Here is a 19841-nt window from a genome sequence, read left to right on the forward strand (position 1 = left end):
GTCCCATTTTTGGAAAAAGTACTAAGCCTACAGTGTCATGTACCACAGAGCATGCTGGTGTGCTGGGTCATTGGTATTTGTCACAAAAAGCTACAGCTCCTTAGACAGAGACAAAATTCTAGCAGAGTGAGGAGGAGAAAGTAAATTGCCATTTGGGGAAGAGATACTTGAGTTGTATTGGATAAAGAAATGCTGTGTCATACTTTCACATTTTGCATTATCATGATAGTAACTATATAATCATCTGTCATCACTAAAACGTACTTTTCATCTAACGTGATACTCAACTGCTACTTCTGTGGTTAAATAAAAGCTTCTTTATTTTAATTTAGTAAGTACTTTCTTCATTATTCCAGCTACTTGTATTGCATGTAGGTGGCATGGTGTTGGCAGATGGGGGCAGGGGGTGGTTTGCAGTTCAGAGCTGGCTGCTGTGAGAAGAGCCTTTCCATCCTATTTTCTCCCCGATCCTGTTGAGATGGAGGAGTAAGAGAGCAGCTGGGTGGGCAGTTACCTCCTGGCCCATCAGACATCCATAATGACACTAGTTTAACTGATAAAAGGAAACAAGTTCATTTAAGCGGTACACAACAAAAGTTATAGTAAAGACCAATGCTTTCTGTACCTTTGACTGGCAAAATGTGCGTTTATATTTCATTGAGCAGGCTGGAAGATATTTTCTCCCAAATAGGTTTGCTAGAATGAGCACTAGCTTTTCCAAGACATCTTCTGAAAAAACAGTTGAACCTATGTCAAAACAGAAAGTACTTGGGTTAAATATGAAAGAGTTAAAATAAACAATAAGTGTTCCGGAGTTTCTTCCCCAGCTGCCATTGTCATGACAGAGGTACACAAAACTATGCTAGATAAAGATAAACTCATTACATACAAAAATCTCTGGTAGATAATTAAGCAACTAATAATAATATAAATTAATACTGTATTCTTATATGTTCACATACAGCAGCATATCTCAGTGCACAGAATGGATTTGACTCGTGTAATGAGACATTAGTAGTACTTCATATTTTTAATTTGTTGATATTCAGAGTGGTCATCCATTTTATTTGTTACATGACATTCAGATCTTGCTCTGGAGTCAGAATTATTAATTTTTCTATGTAAAGGATTCTTTTTTTACCTCATTAGAACATTTTTTAGACAGTAAACTTAGATTCATGATACCAGCATTGCCATATGTGTGCTTTGGCTTTCTCAGACAGAAACATAAGCATATGCAGAGTGCACTGAGACAGGGGCAAGGATATGAGAATGAAAGCTAGGCAAGCAAAATGTGCCAGCAGCAAGAAGGCACCCAGAAATTTTCAGAACCATTGGGGTTACAGAGTCTTCCATAGACTGACATTAAGATGCATGGAGTATTATTTACCTTTAATTGGCTGGCACAATTTGTGGAATAAACCTTTCACAAGAAAGCTCACTAAAACAAAATTTGAAGGTTCGTAATAGTACAAGTGTGTCACAAGTCCAGCAAATCCTATGGGATTACCTTCTTGATCCAAGTAGCCCTATTTAATTTAAAAGCAAAAAAAGCTTATTTGTGAAAGATGAACTTGGATATGACAAAAACATAAAATGGTGCATTCAGAAAAATACTTCTCCAGTCTAATGCACAGATACCTATTGAGACGATTCAATTTGCACTGAAAGGAAAAAAATTGTCCTTACTGAAAAACAAGTCACTATTTGAGTATTTCCATGGGAGATCTTCATCTGCTATGGTTAGCAGATGAAATCTGCTTAGCATCTGCTATGCTAGCAAAGCATAGATCCTGACTTCATTTAGCGCTGATTTAGATCATGTTGCAAATGATACAGTCATAAAAGTAAGATTTGATGCAACCTTTGTTAAAAAACCCTATTAACTCAAATGTTTGATGGGATAAATGAACAGCAAGCAGTGATCTGTCAAATATGTTGCTGTAAGATGTTTAGGTGCTAGAATCTTACATAGTTTAAAAAAACAACAGGACAGGAACATGGAATAATGCTCCATTAAAGGCTGTGAATTCCAGGACACCTCTCCTGTCAGAGATCACTCTGCACCACACTGTAAGAAAGTAGGGAGTATCCAGAAAATCCTCATTATATGGTTGGCCTTTTTTTTTTCCCTAGGAAAATTATTGAAGACAGGATACTAGGTATGTGGGGCAGGTTTTGTTCAGTTCTCATGCTAACTAGTAACATTTCCAAAAAGTTACAATCTTTCTTGTATACTGATGAGATTCTTCTGTTCAATGGGATTATCAGACTCCTGGTCTCACACACGAGCGACACCCAGCAGATAAGGCAGAAATATCGGTTAGGGTTCCTACTGGGAGCAGGACCAGGAAACCTGGGCACAGATGATTTGTTAATGTAATCACTTTATTGGTGCCTCTTACTGCCTGTAGTTCTGAGCTGTAAGCCAAAATGGAGTCATGCATAAAAATTTTCCAAAATGGTATCTATCAGATTGAAACTATTACTATGGAGAGATACACCATTAATTTTCAGTCTTCTCTAAGACCTACTTCCTAAATTTTTATTATCATTTTTCCCAGCATTTTGGAAATCATTTCATCCTTAGTATGTTTTAAACCCCTACCATTTCACATGCATTCATCTTCATACACAACATAAATGCACAACCCTCACCTTCCTAATTTGTAATCATATGGACCATATCATAAGACTTTTCCTATTGAATTTATTCCATAACATAAGTAGCTCAGAATTAACCACAAACTTAAAGCACTCTAGCTTTATCTGTTTCCTTAAATTTCTAACAGAAATAAATAGCCTATTGCTATGGAATATAAAATACATGATTCTTTAAATGAAAACATACTAACACAAACAAATGGTAATCTGTAGATTTAAGAATTACTCTTTATGAAAATGAATTAAAACCTACCTCTTTGATAAGAAATTGCAAGGAAAATATAAAATAAATTTTTAATATTTCAGCATATCTTTCTTTTCTGAATGACATCAGCGAGTGCTTCAATACTGACAATGTCTGGTCAAACAAACAAGAAAAACGGGGAAAAAAAGAAAGAAATTAGAAATCCAATGGAATGTTGGTATTGCAACAAGCAAAGAAATTTAATATCCAGCTTTTATGCTTTGTTTCATCAGTTGGTTTTCCAGGTAAAAATGCTGGTTGGGGGGTTATGTTGTATTTTTGTATGTTTGTATTTCAAATTGAATGCCTAACTTCTGGAAATGCTTCTGAAAAAGTCCATCCTCTGTCAGATCTGTGCTCATTTTTCTAAATTTATGCTGAGTTTTGTAAAGTTAATTACATGAAATTCATACAAAGATCTAAAAGACAAGGATTTAAATACTAAACTAAAACCAGGAAGTTCTGACATTACTCCTTACTCTTTAATACCATTTTAATATTTAACACAGAAGTTTACCAATTTACTTTGCTATCTTAAGATGACTTATGACTGAATTCATTCAGTGAGTCCTTGAAAATAAATGTCCATATGCTGAAGTGGATGTAAAAAACAGATCATCTTGACGTAAGAGTTCCTTAAAAATTACAACAGGAAATCTCTGACCAGTTTGTAATCATGGTCATGGGTTGTTTACTTAAATCACTGCATTAAATGGCAATAAAGAATTCTTTTATTCCAGGGAGTTAGCATGAATATTTAAACAAGTGAGTAATACGTAGAATTTTCTCCCTTTCAACTGAGATAGTATTTCATAGCTCCCCTTCTCCCTCTGGAAATGTATGCTGACATCTTTTCCTCAAATAAAGCTGAAATTTTAAATATCAGAAAACTTTCTTATTCTCCAAGTTAATGCAAATATTGCATTGAACAAGAGTCAGTAAAAATACCTTCCCAATAACAGCATTCTTTTTGATTATAACATTTATTGCAAAGAATAAATGCATGAAAATGGACAGTACTATACTGAGAGAAGTAGGAGAAGACGGCACACAGCAGAAGCAGCATAGAGTATGCAATTTCATTTGGAGAGATTGCTTACTTCTGATGTGCATAAATTTCTTTTCATCTTAAGGAGACATTAAGAGAAAAATATTAAACCTTTGCTCTGGCATCTGCTTTGTCATCAGCCTTCGCAGCCAACAGCATGAGTCTCAATATTAAGGAAACAGTCAGAGGAAACTGGCCTTTCAACTGAGGCACATTGGATTTGATAAGTCTTTCAACTTTGGGCAGTGGGATATCGTAGAAGAACACATTTCCAATCATATCTTGTCCCCGTCTTCCAGCACGTCCTGACATCTAAGAATAAGATATTTAATAATTACATTATTAAAATATAACATTATTAATTTTAAAATAAAATATACCTAAATTGTGTATACTGGTACCATCTAGACAGTCTTAAACCGTTTATGCAGAATTATTAAAATAATGTGTGCAAAATATGTTGTACCTCAAATATAGCTGGTTTACAAATGTGGTAGGTTTATTTACTTTTTCAAATATGAACTTCCAAATTTCATAGAAGACCTAAACACTGGTCAAGATATTATACTTACGTTCTCTCGTGTGTCCTTTTAACATTCATATTTCTTCAAGGTAAGTTTTAACTTAATTTATACCCATACACCAGCTTTGTTTTCAAGTTACATTTAGCTCTGAATTATTTCTAGGTAGATTTGGAACAGAGGTAGTCTCAGTATGAACAAAGCATAGAGAATATGAATAAGGAGTAGAGAGAAGCTTCCTAAAGGTGTATTCCCTTGTTTGGATCACCTGTCCTTGGTCAGGTCCATTGTGGGGACTTGCCCCTTGTACCAGATGATGTGACAAAGCTGGAGTCATATCATTTATGTGCATATCAGAAGGGAGATGCACGTAGATCCAGCTACTGCACAGATCCACTCTGACTCTGAGAACTACCCGCCAGGTGATGCCATCAGCTGGATCTGGCCTACATGACCTCCTGAACCAGAGGCAAACTGGCAGTATTTCATGAAAATACAGGTCTGAAAAGTAGGACAAGAGCAGGAAACGGGGGCTAATGAAGACGTTAGAGTCTCTCAGCCCACACAGTAAGCTGTGACATGACTGGAGACATTCTACTTTATTGCACTGCAACCTCTTCTACACAAGCCTGTGTTGCATTGTGTTCTTCCAAGATGGAAGAACTCAACTGTCCTATTAATCCAGACAGCAGTCTGTCTTTTCCTCATTACAGCCCCACTCTATGTTCTTACAGATTATTTTTCACACATTTGTAAAATACTGGGTAGAACAAAACAGCTTTTGTCGTCTGGCTCCCATAACTGAAAGCTGAATCTATGCCTTTAATTCACTAAGCAATTGTAATACTTTCACTGCTGAAATAGGTCTTTTGACTACATATATTATTTGTGGACTGGCAGTTCTGAAACATTAGTAGAATCACCTTAGCTAAAACTATTATTGTCACCAAAATGAACAGCTAAAGCTCAGAACATACCCAGAAGTATATGTAAAAACAAAAGACAATTTTTTCTGAATTTGTGTGTGATGACAGTTACATCACACAGCATGTGATGTTCTTGTAACAAAAAGTACGCATTCTATTTCCATACCTGTCTGTAATTTAGGGCATCTAAGAAGACAGAATCTTCAGCAAACACAACAGATTTACATGGCATGTTGATTCCTAGAGCAAGTGTTGAAGTAGCTGTGACTACCTATAAAATATCAAACATGAGTATATCTATTAGAAATGGCAATATCCAATTTTAAGAAAACACCTGTAATATCCAACTTAAATCAACAGGAATTTTACTATCATTTTTCATGACAGTAAATGTCAAATTCATGATTAATTTAACAGAGCTATGAATGTACATGAATTTCACTTGTTATAGTATAGCCACTACGTATGTATATTAAACTTCTGCATCCTGAAAGTTTATACCACATCTTTTATGGAACACAAATTGAAATATTCCATGAAGACAGTACAAAATATAATCCTATAGAGTTAATTTAACTAGAACACATTCAGTTGGCTGCTGTGGTAAAAGACAATAAAAAATGTTTCTATAAATACATTAATAACAAAAGGAGGGCTAAGGAGAATTTTCATCTTTTATTGGATGGGGAGGAAACATAGTAACAAAGGACAAGGAAAAGGCTGAAGTACTTAATGCCTTCTGTGCCTCAGTCTTTAATAGTAAGACCAGTTGTTCAGATATCCAGCTCCCTGAGCTGGAAGAGAGGGACAGAGAGCAGAATGAAGCCCCCATAATCCATGGGGAAATCCTTAGTGACCTGTTACACGATGCAGACACAAGTCTATGGGGCTGGATGGGATCTACCCAAGGGTACTGTCAGAGCTGTTGGAAGTGCTCATCAAGCCACTTTCAATCATTTATCAGCAGACCTGGCTAACCATGGAGTTGACTGGAGACTAGCAGGTGTGATGCCATCTGGAAGAGGATCCAGGGAACTACAGGCCTGTCAGTCTTTTCCTCGGTGCCAAGAAAGGTTATGGAGCAGATCATCTTGAGTGACATCACATGGCACATATAGCACAATCAGATGATCAGGCCCAGCCAGCATGGGTTTATGAAAGGCAGGTCCTGATTAATAAACCTGGTCTCCTTCTGTGGCAAGGTGGCTCACTCAGTGGATGAGGGAAAGGCTGTGGATGTTGTTTACCTAGACTTCAGTAAAGCCTTTGACACCATTTCCCACAGCATTCTCTAGGAGAAGCTGACTGCTCATGGCCTAGATGGGTGCGTGCTTCACTGGGTAAAAAAACGGGTGGATGGTCAGGCCCAAAGAGTTGTGGTGAACGGAGTTAAATCCATTTGGCAGCTAGTCACAAGTGGTGTTCTCCAAGGCTCAGTATCACAGTCAGTTCTGTTTAATGTCTTTATCAATGGTCTGGATGAGGGGATCAAGCGAACCCTCAGTAAGTTTGCAGATGACACCAAGTTGGGCAGGAGTTTTGATCTGCCTGAGGGTAGGGAGGCTCTGCAGAGGGATCTGGACAGGCTGGATTGATGGGTCAAAGCCAAATGTATGAGGTTCAACAAGACCAAGTGCCAGGTCCTGCCCTTGGGTCACAACAACCCCATGCAGTCCTGCAGGCTTGGGGAAAAGTGGCTGGAAAGCTGCTCGGCAGAAAAGGATCTGGAGGTGTTGGTCAACAACCAGCTGAATATGAGCTGGCAGTGTGCCCAGGTGGCCAAGGTGGCTAAGAGCATCTGGGCTTGTATCAGAAATAGTGTGACCAGCAAAACTAGGGAAGTGATCATCACCCTGCACTTGGCACTGGTGAGGCTCCACCTCAAATACTGTGTTCATTTTTGGGCCCCTCACTAAAAGAAACACATTTTGGTGCTGGAGCATGTCCAAAGAAGAGCAACAAAGCTGGTGAACAGTCTAGAGCACAAGTCTCACGAGAAGCAGCTGAGGGAACTGGGGTTGTTTAGCCTGGAGAAAAGGAGGCTGAGGGGAGACCGTATTGCTCCCTGCAAGTACCTGAAAGCAGGTTATAGTGAGGTGGGTGTCGGTCTCCCAGTAAGAAGTGATAGGACAAGAAGAAATTTCCTCAAGTTGTGCTGGGGGAGGGGGGCTTAGATAGGATATTAGGAAAAAATTCTTCACTGGAAGGGTTATAAATCATTGGAACATGCTCCCCAGGGAAGTGGTGGAGTCATCATCCCTGGAGGTATTTAAAAGATGTGTAGATGTGGTGCTCAGGAACATGGTTTAGGGTGGACTTTGCAGGGCTAGGTTAATGGTTGGACTTGATCACCTTAAGGGTGAACCTAAATGATTCTATGGTATGCTAATCTGAAGGACAGAAACTCTTAATTAGAAACAAAGTTCTACAGCTTTCAGTTCATTTAGTTTATTTTGTTTGGAAACCTTCATGTCAACGTTTTTTAAATGGGCATGACAAAGTCAATGCAACATATTTTACCACTGGTGAAAGGTACACTATTTTTTAATTAAATATATGGAAAAACTAATATTTTTTTTTAAATAACTGATCTAAATTTACCAACCTTGATATATCCCATCCTGAAAAGCATCTCCACTACTTGTCTTTCCTTGGCAACCATAGATCCATGATGATACCCAATGCCCCTCAATGCCATCATTTCCTGCAGATAACGTTTTCTCTCAAACCTAATTCGATGGAAAATCTTCTTCAAAGTCTACAAACAAAAAGTAATATTAAGTATTAACTACAACCAAGTGTTATTCATGAAAAAAAAAAAAAAGTATTCTCTAATAAAGTTTGAAGCACTACAGAGAAACATAGCTGTTTATGATCTTCAGTGAACCTGAAGCCCAAAGTATATAATTGGATGTGTACCGTCAGTAGCTTCATTATGATGACAAAATCCAGGCTCTTCAGTACATTTCTATGTACCATTAGATTTTTTCAACTTTGCAGCAAATGCCATGACAACAGTCCCAATTATCATACCATGCAGCTAGATGCAACCAGACATGGCACACATGCATGTTCATGGCTTCCCTATTTGAAGTATGGCCCCATGGACTGTGTGACACTATCACAGACCAAATTCCTAAGTAGCTATGTGAAGCTCTTTTTTTTCATCCCTGCTCAGTACCACTATCTCATCTCACAACACAGTTAGAAGTTCCCTTTCCCAAACTCAGACATAGCACTGAATTAAGCTTTTTCACTATTTTCTGAACTTCACTCTACAGCTAAGGTCCATCTGTTCCAAAGTCCAAGCTATTTCATCACTGCCTTTATTCATGTGCAACTATTGGAAGCAGTGTTCCTACCATGCTGGCTGACAGTAGTCCAAAAATGCCATTGGAATCCCAAGTTCCCAGGATAAGGAATCATGAGAATTTTCAAGTTTGGTCCCAATAGACAGAATTTTCCTCTCTTTCAAGACATATAACGGTAAGCAGAAAGCATTATCATGACACTTCATCAAAATTTTGAGCTATATTTTATAGTAAGAGCTATATATCACCATTAGTTTTTTAACAAAAAGAAAAAAAAAACAGCCATGAAGAGACAGCTATATGAACCACCATTATGTTTCAGAAAGTTTAGACCAGAGGGGATTCTCCTGGATCAAGGCAAGGCCCAGTCACCCACTATCTACTGCAAATCACATCATATAAATCTCTTCCATAAATTATTGCTTAATTATTTGTATACAAATATATATTAATATTTCTGACAGACATCTGCAGATTTTCCATGCTTTTCTCACTTTTTCTTTCTTCAGGGGGCATAAACACATTAAAAAGCATGGAAAATTTTCCTTTGTGGGGACTAGAACTTTTAGAGTCTAAAATAATTTATTATTTAGTATTTTCACAAGCTATGAAGGGTTTAAAAATTTTTTGATAAGTACACAAAGGTGCCACATAATCTATGGTGATGACTTAGAAAAATAGGATTCTGAGATCTGAATCAACTGCATAGTTTTGTTCTGATAGTTCATAGAAATTAATTAATTGTAGTATACATCCTAGGACTCCTATCACAAGGGCAAGTCAACATCTTTTTATCTGGCAGAATGAAAGTTGTCCATACATCTTAAAAATAAAGCTAAGACATATCTGGAATAAAATCTAAATGGAAATATTCAGAATGTTTCAGAAAGTCAATGCATACTGTTATGAAGTACAACTGCATCACACATCATATGCGTTTTATGTACTTATGCACAAATTCATGCATTTTAGACATACAAAACCAAAACTATGTTATAATTATCAGTGAATTACTTACATCTTCATCCACTGCTTTAGGATCAGCGTAAGTACACACAGAAGGGATAACAGTTAGCCTTTTAAGTCTTTTTTCTAACTGTTGTTTTGTAGTTGAAAGAAGTACCATGTTTTCCATTTTACTGGAGCTCAACTTTTTGGTATCCCTGCATACAATACACAATTAAAAATATTATTCCGGTAGCTAACATACATTTCTCAATTTTAAAATATTCTTTGGTTACTGAAAGGTGCAGACTCATTCCCTTTTAAACTAGGCTCAAACATGTAGGTAGATCTGTTAATATAAATTTACTGATAATACCAACAGCTTCATTTTGTCATGGCTTCTGTGCAAAACAGCAAATAATTCTGGGTGAAGCAGAGAGGAGAAATTATGGTGATATACAAAAATGAAGAAAGATGAAGACAGCAATTTAAAGTACCTCATTTAGCAAACTAGTAAGCTAACAAGATTGAACAGTAAAAGAATTAAACATGAAAGAGAAATGTGATGCATTTACAGTGAATAATGACATGGACTGTGGATTTAGGACAGGATTTGAAGAAGGGAGGAAGAACTATTTAGAGGCAGATTTTCAAGCTACTTCAACGTCTAAATACGTGTCTAAATTCCTACTGGATTTTCAAGTTCTCACTACTATTAAAGTCAGCTAAATTCATTCTTTCATTATATCATTTTTATTGTAAATTGTCATGCTTAGGAGGACAAAACCATAATGCTTTATGTTCCTGACAATCCTGATAACTATAGCCATATTTCATTGCCAAATGACTTATAAAAATCCATACTCTATGATCACAAATTCAAAACCACTCAAGGTTAAGGAGGAAACAAATATAGTACAGTCCAAGCAAAAGGCTGACAAATATTCAAAGAACATCTCAGCAACCGGATGAAACCATGATTCAGAGAATCACCACTGTAACCAGCCATGGTGAGGCTAAACTATGAAAACATTCTCCCAGAGTGGCTGACCCAGCACCAGAATCAAACGCTACACGCTTTTTAATTGTTGAATGACAAAAGTTACTGTCTGGAGAAAGAGCCATTCTGGTATCTTGGTATGTCAGTAGTGAATTATTCCAAACTGACCAATTTCAAATACTCAGGTCTCTCTGATTATGTTGTAGTGCTAGTAGCTTACACAATGTCAGCAACAGTGGTATCTTCCTGCTGCCTGACGACACACTAGGTACTGCTGATTGACACCTGTCATACAGCTGCTTCTACCATGTGTGTTGCTAGAGCACCAAGAGGAGTGGGGACTACTATACTACAAGCTGGATGAATGTGCTGCTGAAGGTACATTCCCCAGAAATAAGTTATCACAAATTTATGCTCCATCATATGTAAGCTTTTTAATAATATATAGTTATAATACTTACTGAGGGTTGAATTTTATTAACCTTTTTTTCACTTTTCTTAGTTCATCACTTAAACGTTCTTTTTCCCTCTCAGTATTAGGGTCTTGTTCACTTTTTTGTTTGTTCAGCAAATTGACGAGTACATTCTTGGCTGCACGTTCCACTGTACCCACTTTAAATCTTAAAGTAAATAATATATAATATACATAAGTTAGGTGTAGTGGAGTTTTTATTTGTAGGTAATGCTGTTACAATACTATTCAGTGAGCCTTATCATCTGACAATAGTTAGAATCTAATCATTAGAAGCATATCCCTATTCCATCTCCAAATCATAGTCCACATTTTCTGCATTCACTTTCAAACTGCCGTTATTCCAAACCTGTAAAATGTAAAATGGTTTTGCCAATAAACTATCTGTAGAAAGTATTCTCAGTTCTACCTTTGCCTAAGCTGGACACTTGGACATGCAGATAAAGCAAACTGTAGCTTAAGTCATTTTACTTCTTCTCAGCTACTCAGTTGAGAATCAGTGCCTGTCTTGGTCTTCTACACAACTGTTTTTCCTCCTGTCTTTTCCAGTATTGGACTGTTTGGAGTTTAACAGGGATGAAGACTTCTCCAGCTTCACTCTTAAAAAAGTTGTGGGTTGTTTTTTTTTTTATTCTTGTTGCAGCAGGCAGATCCTGTTAACTAACACCATGCAAGATGTTGGCAACACACGGAGTGAAGTTCCATCCTTAGTCCATTACAATATTCACAAGTCATTCAAATCTGGCAGTTACCAAGAACAGGAGCAAAAATTGAAGGACTTTACTCTTTTATCCAGAAAGACCAAATACAGATTTTTAAGGCTAGGAGGTAACCTCTCCTTAAGTTTTTCCTATCTTCACAGATGACAGAGCTCAGTAACAGTCATTGCCATTTACTCTATTTTTTTACCCTTTGAAGTTCAGACTGAATGGTCGAATTTCTCTCTGCCAGTGAGTTTATTCAGCCATAAGGAGTACTAAAGTGATGCCAGCCTGTTCTTCTCCTTGGCAGCTCTTAGAAAAGAAAAGCAAACTCTAAGTATTGGTTTTTTCCTACCACCAATGACTGTGATAGCTGTTTGGCCTCTACAGTTGTGATACCTGCTCTCTTGGGAGTCTCCATTAATTTCATGCTAACGTAACACCATACAGGATGATTGCTTTGCAACCTCATTCATCAATAACAGTTTACCAGCACCACTGAAGCATAAATATCAATCTGTTACTCCAAATCACTGTCTACTACTTGTGGGGGCTACACATCCCCTTCATCTCCCTCACAGTTTCTCAGGACTGGGACATTTAGTTAGAGGACTAAAGCTCTCAGGACTCTAGTTAGAGGCATTTTTACTTTTTTGTAATTCTCTCTGACTACAAAGACACTGGGGAGGTCTACCAACTGTTGTTATGCTACATCCTGTGCCTTAAAAGACCCTTAGGTAACAGATTTCTGTACCTCATCCCCCAGCTTGACACCACTAGGTTCTTCCTCCATGTTCACTGGTCTGCGATGTGTTCTTGTCTCACCATGATCATTTATCAATTGTCTAGGATATTCATACTCTACTTGCAGCCCCTTGTCAGAGCCATAAGTCACCAAGAGTTTCTAAGGACCCCTCATTCCAGGGTAGATGAGAAGGCAACACTTATCCATCTCCCCTAAGGAGAATCACCTTGGAACTTCCTGCTGAGTGCCCCAAAATTATGTTCCAGGTCATACAGCAGCCCTGAAATTATTTCTTATTTGAAGGAATTATCTAAGAGTTCTTTTGAAAATTGTCAATTTCAGCTTGAAATCAGCCATAACATTAATTTACGACTAGACAGTCACTGAGAAAAAGAAATAATTTACCAGCAACTAGAGTAATTTGAGAAGTGCCATCAATATGTAAACTCACTTTTTGCTTCTTCCTTTCTAGAGTTCTCTCAGAAATGCCTTATTATCAGCATCAAGCATGTGAGAACTGAAATGGCAGTAAGCATTCTACCCTCAGTGTCCAACTTAAGGAAGGGTAAGGCTTCATATCAAGATGAGAAAACGTTCCTTTTTTACATGATTGTTCCTACACATTATCACAGTGAGAATACGTGCTAGGCTACTGTTTACTGATAAGCAGCTTCTTTTTATTATCAAGTCTGACACTGAGGTACATACCTACTTTACTAATATTACCAATATCACTGTCAATAACAGTATTGTCAGTAGGCTCAAAGTTGTGCATGTTTGATGTTATGTAATTATATCTCACATATACGCAACACAGGTTGATCGATGCATGTCAATGGTTGTAAGATGAGATTGTTAGAGGCTATGCAGAGGAACCATCACCATGTAGCAAATGCACACATTAACAGTATCTCATTCCACCCTTTTCCCTAGCAAATCTGCCCCTACATACACCATCTGCACCTCTAAATAAACAGCATACACTTTCAACAAGTTTTACTGACTACACTGGGGTAAAGCAACTGAGAATCTGACTCTCATTTTAATATGATTCAGTTTCTTGTAACTTTCTCTGACATCATGCAAGGATTCTACCCTTAGATTGTCTATTGTCTAACAACATACATGGGTTGTTAGAGCTTGTATGCTTTCACTTTGTATGTCTTAAAGCAAAGGTAACAAATACCATATAAATGGCATTTGCCAAGCCGTATCAATGCTTATCACCAATACCCATTTTTTTGAATACAGGCAATACACGTATAAAACATGGAATGTAAATACTTACATAAAAAATACTGCAGGCAACTTATCCATCTCATGTAATTTATCAACAAAGCTTGCAAAATGCTTCCATTTTTCCTGTTCTGAGCAATCCACAGGTTTTGGCTTAAGGTGCTCCAGTAGCTCATTCACCTGACCAAAGTGTGGAGATTTTAATGGCAGAAACTTCTCACTTGAGGCTAACAAACGTGAAGACTCCATTTTCCTGTGTAAACTTCTATCAGCTCAAATTTTTTAAATCATTCAGAACTGCAATAGCCACATATAGTTTACAGACTAAGAGGTCTGCAAGTTATCAACTGCCTTCAGTAAGAGCTCAAAATGCAAATTGTTGTTGCATGCATGGCTACCATCACTGTGCAAATAATAAAGTATCACTCACATACTGATTATGACATATTTTCACATTTAAGCATCATATTTCTAGAAAATTGGTTTTTTCCACAGATACTCTATATTTTTTCCTTGTTGTTGATTCACCACCCCATTGTAATCCTTTTTATGATATAGAAATAAGTGGCATCCAATCAAGAACTTGATTTTTTGCTCATTGCTTTAATTGCTTTCTTTTACATGGAAATATGCATATTGTCTGTGGTTACACAGAAGGTTTCAAATGAGCAGCAAAAAAGAGGTAGACTAAAAAAGCAGAGCAATGGTACAATATTCTCACTAGGAGGTACCTAAAAGAATCAGGAACTGAAATGTCACAGCAGTATTAGAAGTCTGATTCCCAGAGAAGCCTGTGAAAAATATCACCTAGAAAATGCTTACAGAAATTCCACAAATATTAGTGCTTATCTTTCAAGTACAGAAGCAGTTAAACCTAATAAATAATAATTATGGGAAGAGAAACTGCCATAATTACACTATTACATATAATTATTATTATACTAAAGCTGTACACAATCTTAAGAAAGTGCCCTGTAACAACTGTTACCTTCTGTCTTTGGCCAAGCACAATCCATTTGCTTAGTTCATTCTTCAGTTCCTGTTCATATTTCCTCGCATCTGCCTTTTTTATTACTACTTTATTCTTGAAAGAGACAAACTCCTCAGGATCTAGCTCCTGGAAAACAACATTAATATAAAACACTGCAGTACTTTGTTATCCATTTATTTTGATATATTTTGCCCACGGTTGTGTATACACACCTGTGCCCTTGGCCACTCTTGCCAGACTTTTACCATTATGTCGTAAAGCTGGATGGTCTCTCGTGGAGACAGAGAAAGATCTGAAGGAAAACCATAGCTCTCAATCTGTGAGGAGTTTAAACAAATGAAAAATAAAGGAATAATTTTGATGGAATCCATGTTGCCTAAATGTAACAGTTGCTAAACAATGTTGACACCAACATTATGCTTACATGATCGACGGTTAATGCAGCACACGGATGACAGTGCTCAATGATAAAATCACTGCCTTTTAAAGAACACACATACTTTTCCAAATCATTGTATCTTTCTTCATATAAGACTGTGAAGAGACAAAAATGCTGTCATGCATTTGGCAGTTTTAAAAAGCAAGTACTTAATCCTGGAAGGTTTGCTTTTATTTAAAAGAAAAACCAAACCAAAACACGTTTAAGTTCACACACCATGATTAAAGCTTTTGCAGAAATAACACTAAAAATTATTTCTTGGTTACAAAATATTCTGATACACACCTAGTCTAACACGGTATGATTTCTTTTGTTCTGGTATTTTAGATTTCACTTTACATTTTCTTGTAAAGTTCTTTTCAGAGTTTGTAGAGCTTCCTGCTATTGTATTCTCAACACGTTGCCAATACCTCTTCACAGATTGCAACCACCTACAGTGCAAGAATAAAATAAAAATAAGAGTTGTGAAAAATATTTTAAGAAAATTGCTACAGCTATAATAGATGAATTACTACAATCTGTTCAATTTCTCCTAGAGAATTTCCAGTCCCCCTCTCACCATCTTCAGTGCAATTTTCTCCAGCTTATCCCAGGGTGCAAATAAAAAATGTAAAATAGCACCATTGTATATATAAATGTAGAGCAGGTGTTTTCTCTGACTGACGATGGACAAGTGTGCTTATCAGGCTTCGGCAGTTCAAATAGATGTAAAAGCATCCTAAATTCCTCTACACAGCTCAATTATAGAGTCTGAATAAATAGCAGTGCCTGTTCTCATTACAGAGTTAAGAGTTACAGTATCATTTTGTGTCAATTGGGGGAGTAAGGGTAGCATAATACATACAACAATATAACTCCAAATCAGTTGGCTCCCAACAGTAATTAGCCTCTCTATCTAAAACAGCTCATATCCAATTTAAATATGCTCTTGTAAGCAAGAAAATTCCACACATACTCAGTCAGGTGTTCCGGGTTACTGACAGTAGCAGAGAGCGCCAGAAATGGACATCGAATTGTTACCAGAAGATGCTCCCAAACCTCTGCTCCAATTTCACCACCAAGACAATGGACCTATATTTGGGAAGAAGGATTAAAAGAAAAGAAGAAATGTTCCTTGTCAAAATGCACCCATAGCAGGGGTTGGTTTGTGATTTGCAAAAATTGAAAGTTTGGCAAGAACAGTACTGAATAATTCTTATGTTGTAGCAAATGACCATAAGATCCAAATCAAATGTCCAGTAAAACCCTCTCCAGACTTCACTGGAGAGCAAATGAGTTTAAATATCAATACTACATTCACTGCTTGTACCCTAGATACTCACGGGCATCATTAGCAATTAATTGTATACACAAAAAAGAATACAGTAGGAATTTTCAATTTAGCAAGATTAATCATTGACTTTTTTCCTGGAAAGACTGACAAATACCATATGATGTGAAATGTGTATCAACCCAGTCTGGAATGCTCTATTTGTGCTACTGAGAGTACAGTGGTGGCTTTCAGTTTTCCAGTTGACTGGCTTGAGAGAAAAAACAAGTTGCTGGTAGCTTTAGCTGAGTTTTAAGAGTCTGAAGTTCTTTCACTGGAGTACATAAACACTACCAGTGGACAGGAAAAAGCAAGTAAGTCTCAAATAATACTTCTGAAAGTTGTTCTTTTTATGACCAATAATGTATGTAATGAAAAATCGAGACACTGGTATTTTTCTTCAAGGTTTTTTGTATATTTGTTAAATTGGTTATTATTAAAAGATGCTTACCTCATCAAATATAACATATTGTATCCGTTTTGTCCATTTCTGGCAACGAGGAGACAGTACCAAGATTTCTAAACATTGAGGCACTGTCACTAGTATCTAAAAAGAAAGGTTTGTAAAGCATTATTTTCAAGTAAACTGACTAATCAACTATAAGTAGATTCTATATTTTAAAAGCCTTTAAAAATACGTATGTATTTGATTTCAAGGTAAGCAAGAATGAATGAATGGTCGACTGCTATCTTCAAGACTGCAAGAAAGATGACCTAGGAAACTACAGGCTGGTCAGCCTCACCTCGATTCCTAGGAAGGTGATGAAGTAACTAACCCTGGAAATCATTTCTAAGCATGTGAAGAACTAGAAAGTCACCAGGATATTCAGCATAAATTCACCAAGGGGAAGTCATGTGTCCTGGTTTTAGCCAGGATAGAGTTAACTTTCCTTGGTCTGAGAGAGAGCACAGCTAGAGGGTCGGGTCTGGATCCATCATTGGAGTATTCCATATCATGTGATATCATGATCAGTATATAGGCAGATGCCCCAGGTTAGCGTGGCTGGATTTTCTGGTGTGGTTGGGATCACTGCTGGGGGCAGACTGCACACCACTTGGTGCTCAGCGAGCCACTGCTGCATTTTACCTGTTTTGGACTTATTATTGTTACTGTTGGTTTTGTTACTGTTACTACATTTTTTTTTATTCAACCTATGAATTTCTTCTTTTGTTCCCTATTTCACCGAGGAAGTAAACAACTGGCCACATGGCGACTGGCTACCAGCTGAGTTCAAACCACAACATCATGCTTGACTAACCTTGACTGGCTTGGTAGATGAGAGGAGAGCAGTGGATATTGTCTTCAGTAAAGTTTTCAGCAACATCTCCCCCAAGATCCTCACAGATAAGCTGCTCAAGTATGGGCCAGCAAGATGGACTGAAAACTGGTTGAAAGGCTGGTCCCAAAGGTTGGTGATCAGTGGTACAAAGTCTAGCTGGAGACCAGTAACTAGTGGTGTACCCCAGGGGTCAATAGTGGGTGTGATCCTGTTTAACATCTTCATTAATGATGGGGAAAAGTGTACCCTCAGCAGGTTTGTTGGTGACACCAAACTGTGAGGAGTGGCTGATATGCCAGAGGGTTGTGCTGCCATCCAGAGGGACCTAGACAGGCTGCAGAATGGGCTAACAGGAACTTCATTAAGTTCAACAAGGAGAAGTGCCAAGTCCTGTACCTGGGGACAAACACCCCATGGACCAGTATGTGCTGGTGAACATCCAGCTGGGAAGCAGCTCTGCAAAAAACTGACCTGAGGGTCCTGGTGGACACCAAGTTGAACATGAGGCAGCAATGTCCCTTGAGGCAAAAAAGGCTAATGGTATCCTGGGCTGCATTAGGAGGAATGTTGCCAGCAAATCAAGGCAGGGGATCCTTCCCCTCCACTCAGCACTGATAAAGCCACACGTGGAGTTCTGTGTCCAGTTCTGGGCTCCCCACTACAAGAGAGACCTTGTATTTTGGAGTGACTACATCACTGGACAAGGGAAGAGCTACTGATGTATTCTATCTGGACTTCCATAAGACATCTGCTGTATACTGGCAACCACAGGATTTTAACTTGTCCTTTTAATTAGAGCAAGTAATCAACTGCATGTTCCCTAAGGATGAATAAGTAAGGATGTATGCCATAGACTGAAAGTTTCTGGTAAGCAGTACAGGTATGCTTAGATTTTTCCTGAACTTTGTATTTAGTAATGGCACAATTGTTATAATTAGAATTAACATTATCAGAAGACAGACAGAATACAGAAGTTATTATTATAATGTGTTAAAACACCCATAGAAATATACCTGAGAATTCATGACATCACTACGATAATCTCGTGTGAAGACTCCACACACTACCAATCCATCCGGAAGTTTCTTGGTGAATCGACTGTATATAGTTCCTACCACTTGGTTTACAAGGGCCTTAAATAAAACAGGTCATTAACAAAACTAGATGATGTACATCTAAGGGCATATGATATTAGAAGACACAAAAGCATTCATTTTTGGCACTGATGTTAATGTAGTAGACTATAATGTACTATGTAATGTACTATTAAGTCTAGACTGTCAACAAAGTTAACTTAAAAAAGATACGGTACTTGATTTTCAACTATACTCAAATGCTTTCAAATAAATTTAGTGTAAAGTGAGTTATACATTATTAATTCTGGATTTTAATTATTTTCAAAGCAGTTAAAACCAGATCACACTGTACTGCATCTACAAACACTTTAAGAATCTCAGAGTCCTGGGGCTGTAGGTATAAAATATATTTCTGCACCCAAACTGACATTCAAATGAAAAGATAATTTTGATGCCCAACCTGAGTATAACTAGAAAAAATATTATTTTACTTATAGAAAACAATCCACAGAGATTGTTATTGAATAACAGCACATGTAATTCACTATCCCGAAATCATATCATTGAACATTAAAATAAGTTTTGGAAGAAATCAAAACATTGTGCCTCAACACTTAGTCAGTTTTTAACTATCGGGATAGAACTCTCATTAAAAAATATCCCACTGCCTAGAGTTTCATAAATTTTCTCTTGACGTATCTAATGGTAAACTCTTGAAAAAAGACAACATGAATTGTTTGGGCATTGTTCTGTTCTAATATTACTTTCACCATGTTGGTAGGCTTTTGTTACTCTCATTATTTACCTAACATGATATTTATCACACTTTGTATATATTAGTGTTTCTGATGTTAAATTAGCTATACAAATATTAAGAGGGAAAAACTCTACATGACCTTAATTATCCTGAAGATTTTTTTGTAAGCATGCTGT

At 37.2% G+C, this 19841-nt stretch overlaps 1 protein-coding gene across 4 annotated transcripts in view; it reads right to left on the bottom strand.

Moving 5' to 3' along the window:
* LOC141960369 (putative ATP-dependent RNA helicase DDX60) overlaps positions 1–19841 on the bottom strand; it is a 54171-nt gene that overhangs the window by 8384 nt on the left and 25946 nt on the right. For 3 of the 4 annotated variants that reach the window (XR_012633610.1, XM_074905728.1, XM_074905729.1), the window contains exons 18-33: positions 18846–18965; positions 17004–17099; positions 16199–16314; positions 15529–15674; positions 15229–15338; positions 15017–15121; positions 14802–14930; positions 13866–13993; positions 11121–11279; positions 9733–9877; positions 8009–8161; positions 5570–5674; positions 4068–4268; positions 2918–3022; positions 1391–1529; positions 626–747 (exon numbers count right to left, since the gene is read on the bottom strand). Coding sequence is in view for 2 of the 4 variants with exons in the window: in XM_074905728.1 (XP_074761829.1) it covers positions 626–747; positions 1391–1529; positions 2918–3022; positions 4068–4268; positions 5570–5674; positions 8009–8161; positions 9733–9877; positions 11121–11279; positions 13866–13993; positions 14802–14930; positions 15017–15121; positions 15229–15338; positions 15529–15674; positions 16199–16314; positions 17004–17099; positions 18846–18965 (2079 nt within the window). In the remaining 2 variants the exon portion in view is untranslated. The remainder of the gene's footprint in view (positions 1–625; positions 748–1390; positions 1530–2917; positions 3023–4067; positions 4269–5569; positions 5675–8008; positions 8162–9732; positions 9878–11120; positions 11280–13865; positions 13994–14801; positions 14931–15016; positions 15122–15228; positions 15339–15528; positions 15675–16198; positions 16315–17003; positions 17100–18845; positions 18966–19841) is intronic. The other variant, XR_012633611.1, reaches the window with a different exon arrangement.

The sequence above is a fragment of the Athene noctua genome, chromosome 4, assembly GCF_965140245.1.
Source record: "Athene noctua chromosome 4, bAthNoc1.hap1.1, whole genome shotgun sequence".
Lineage (NCBI taxonomy): Eukaryota > Metazoa > Chordata > Aves > Strigiformes > Strigidae > Athene > Athene noctua.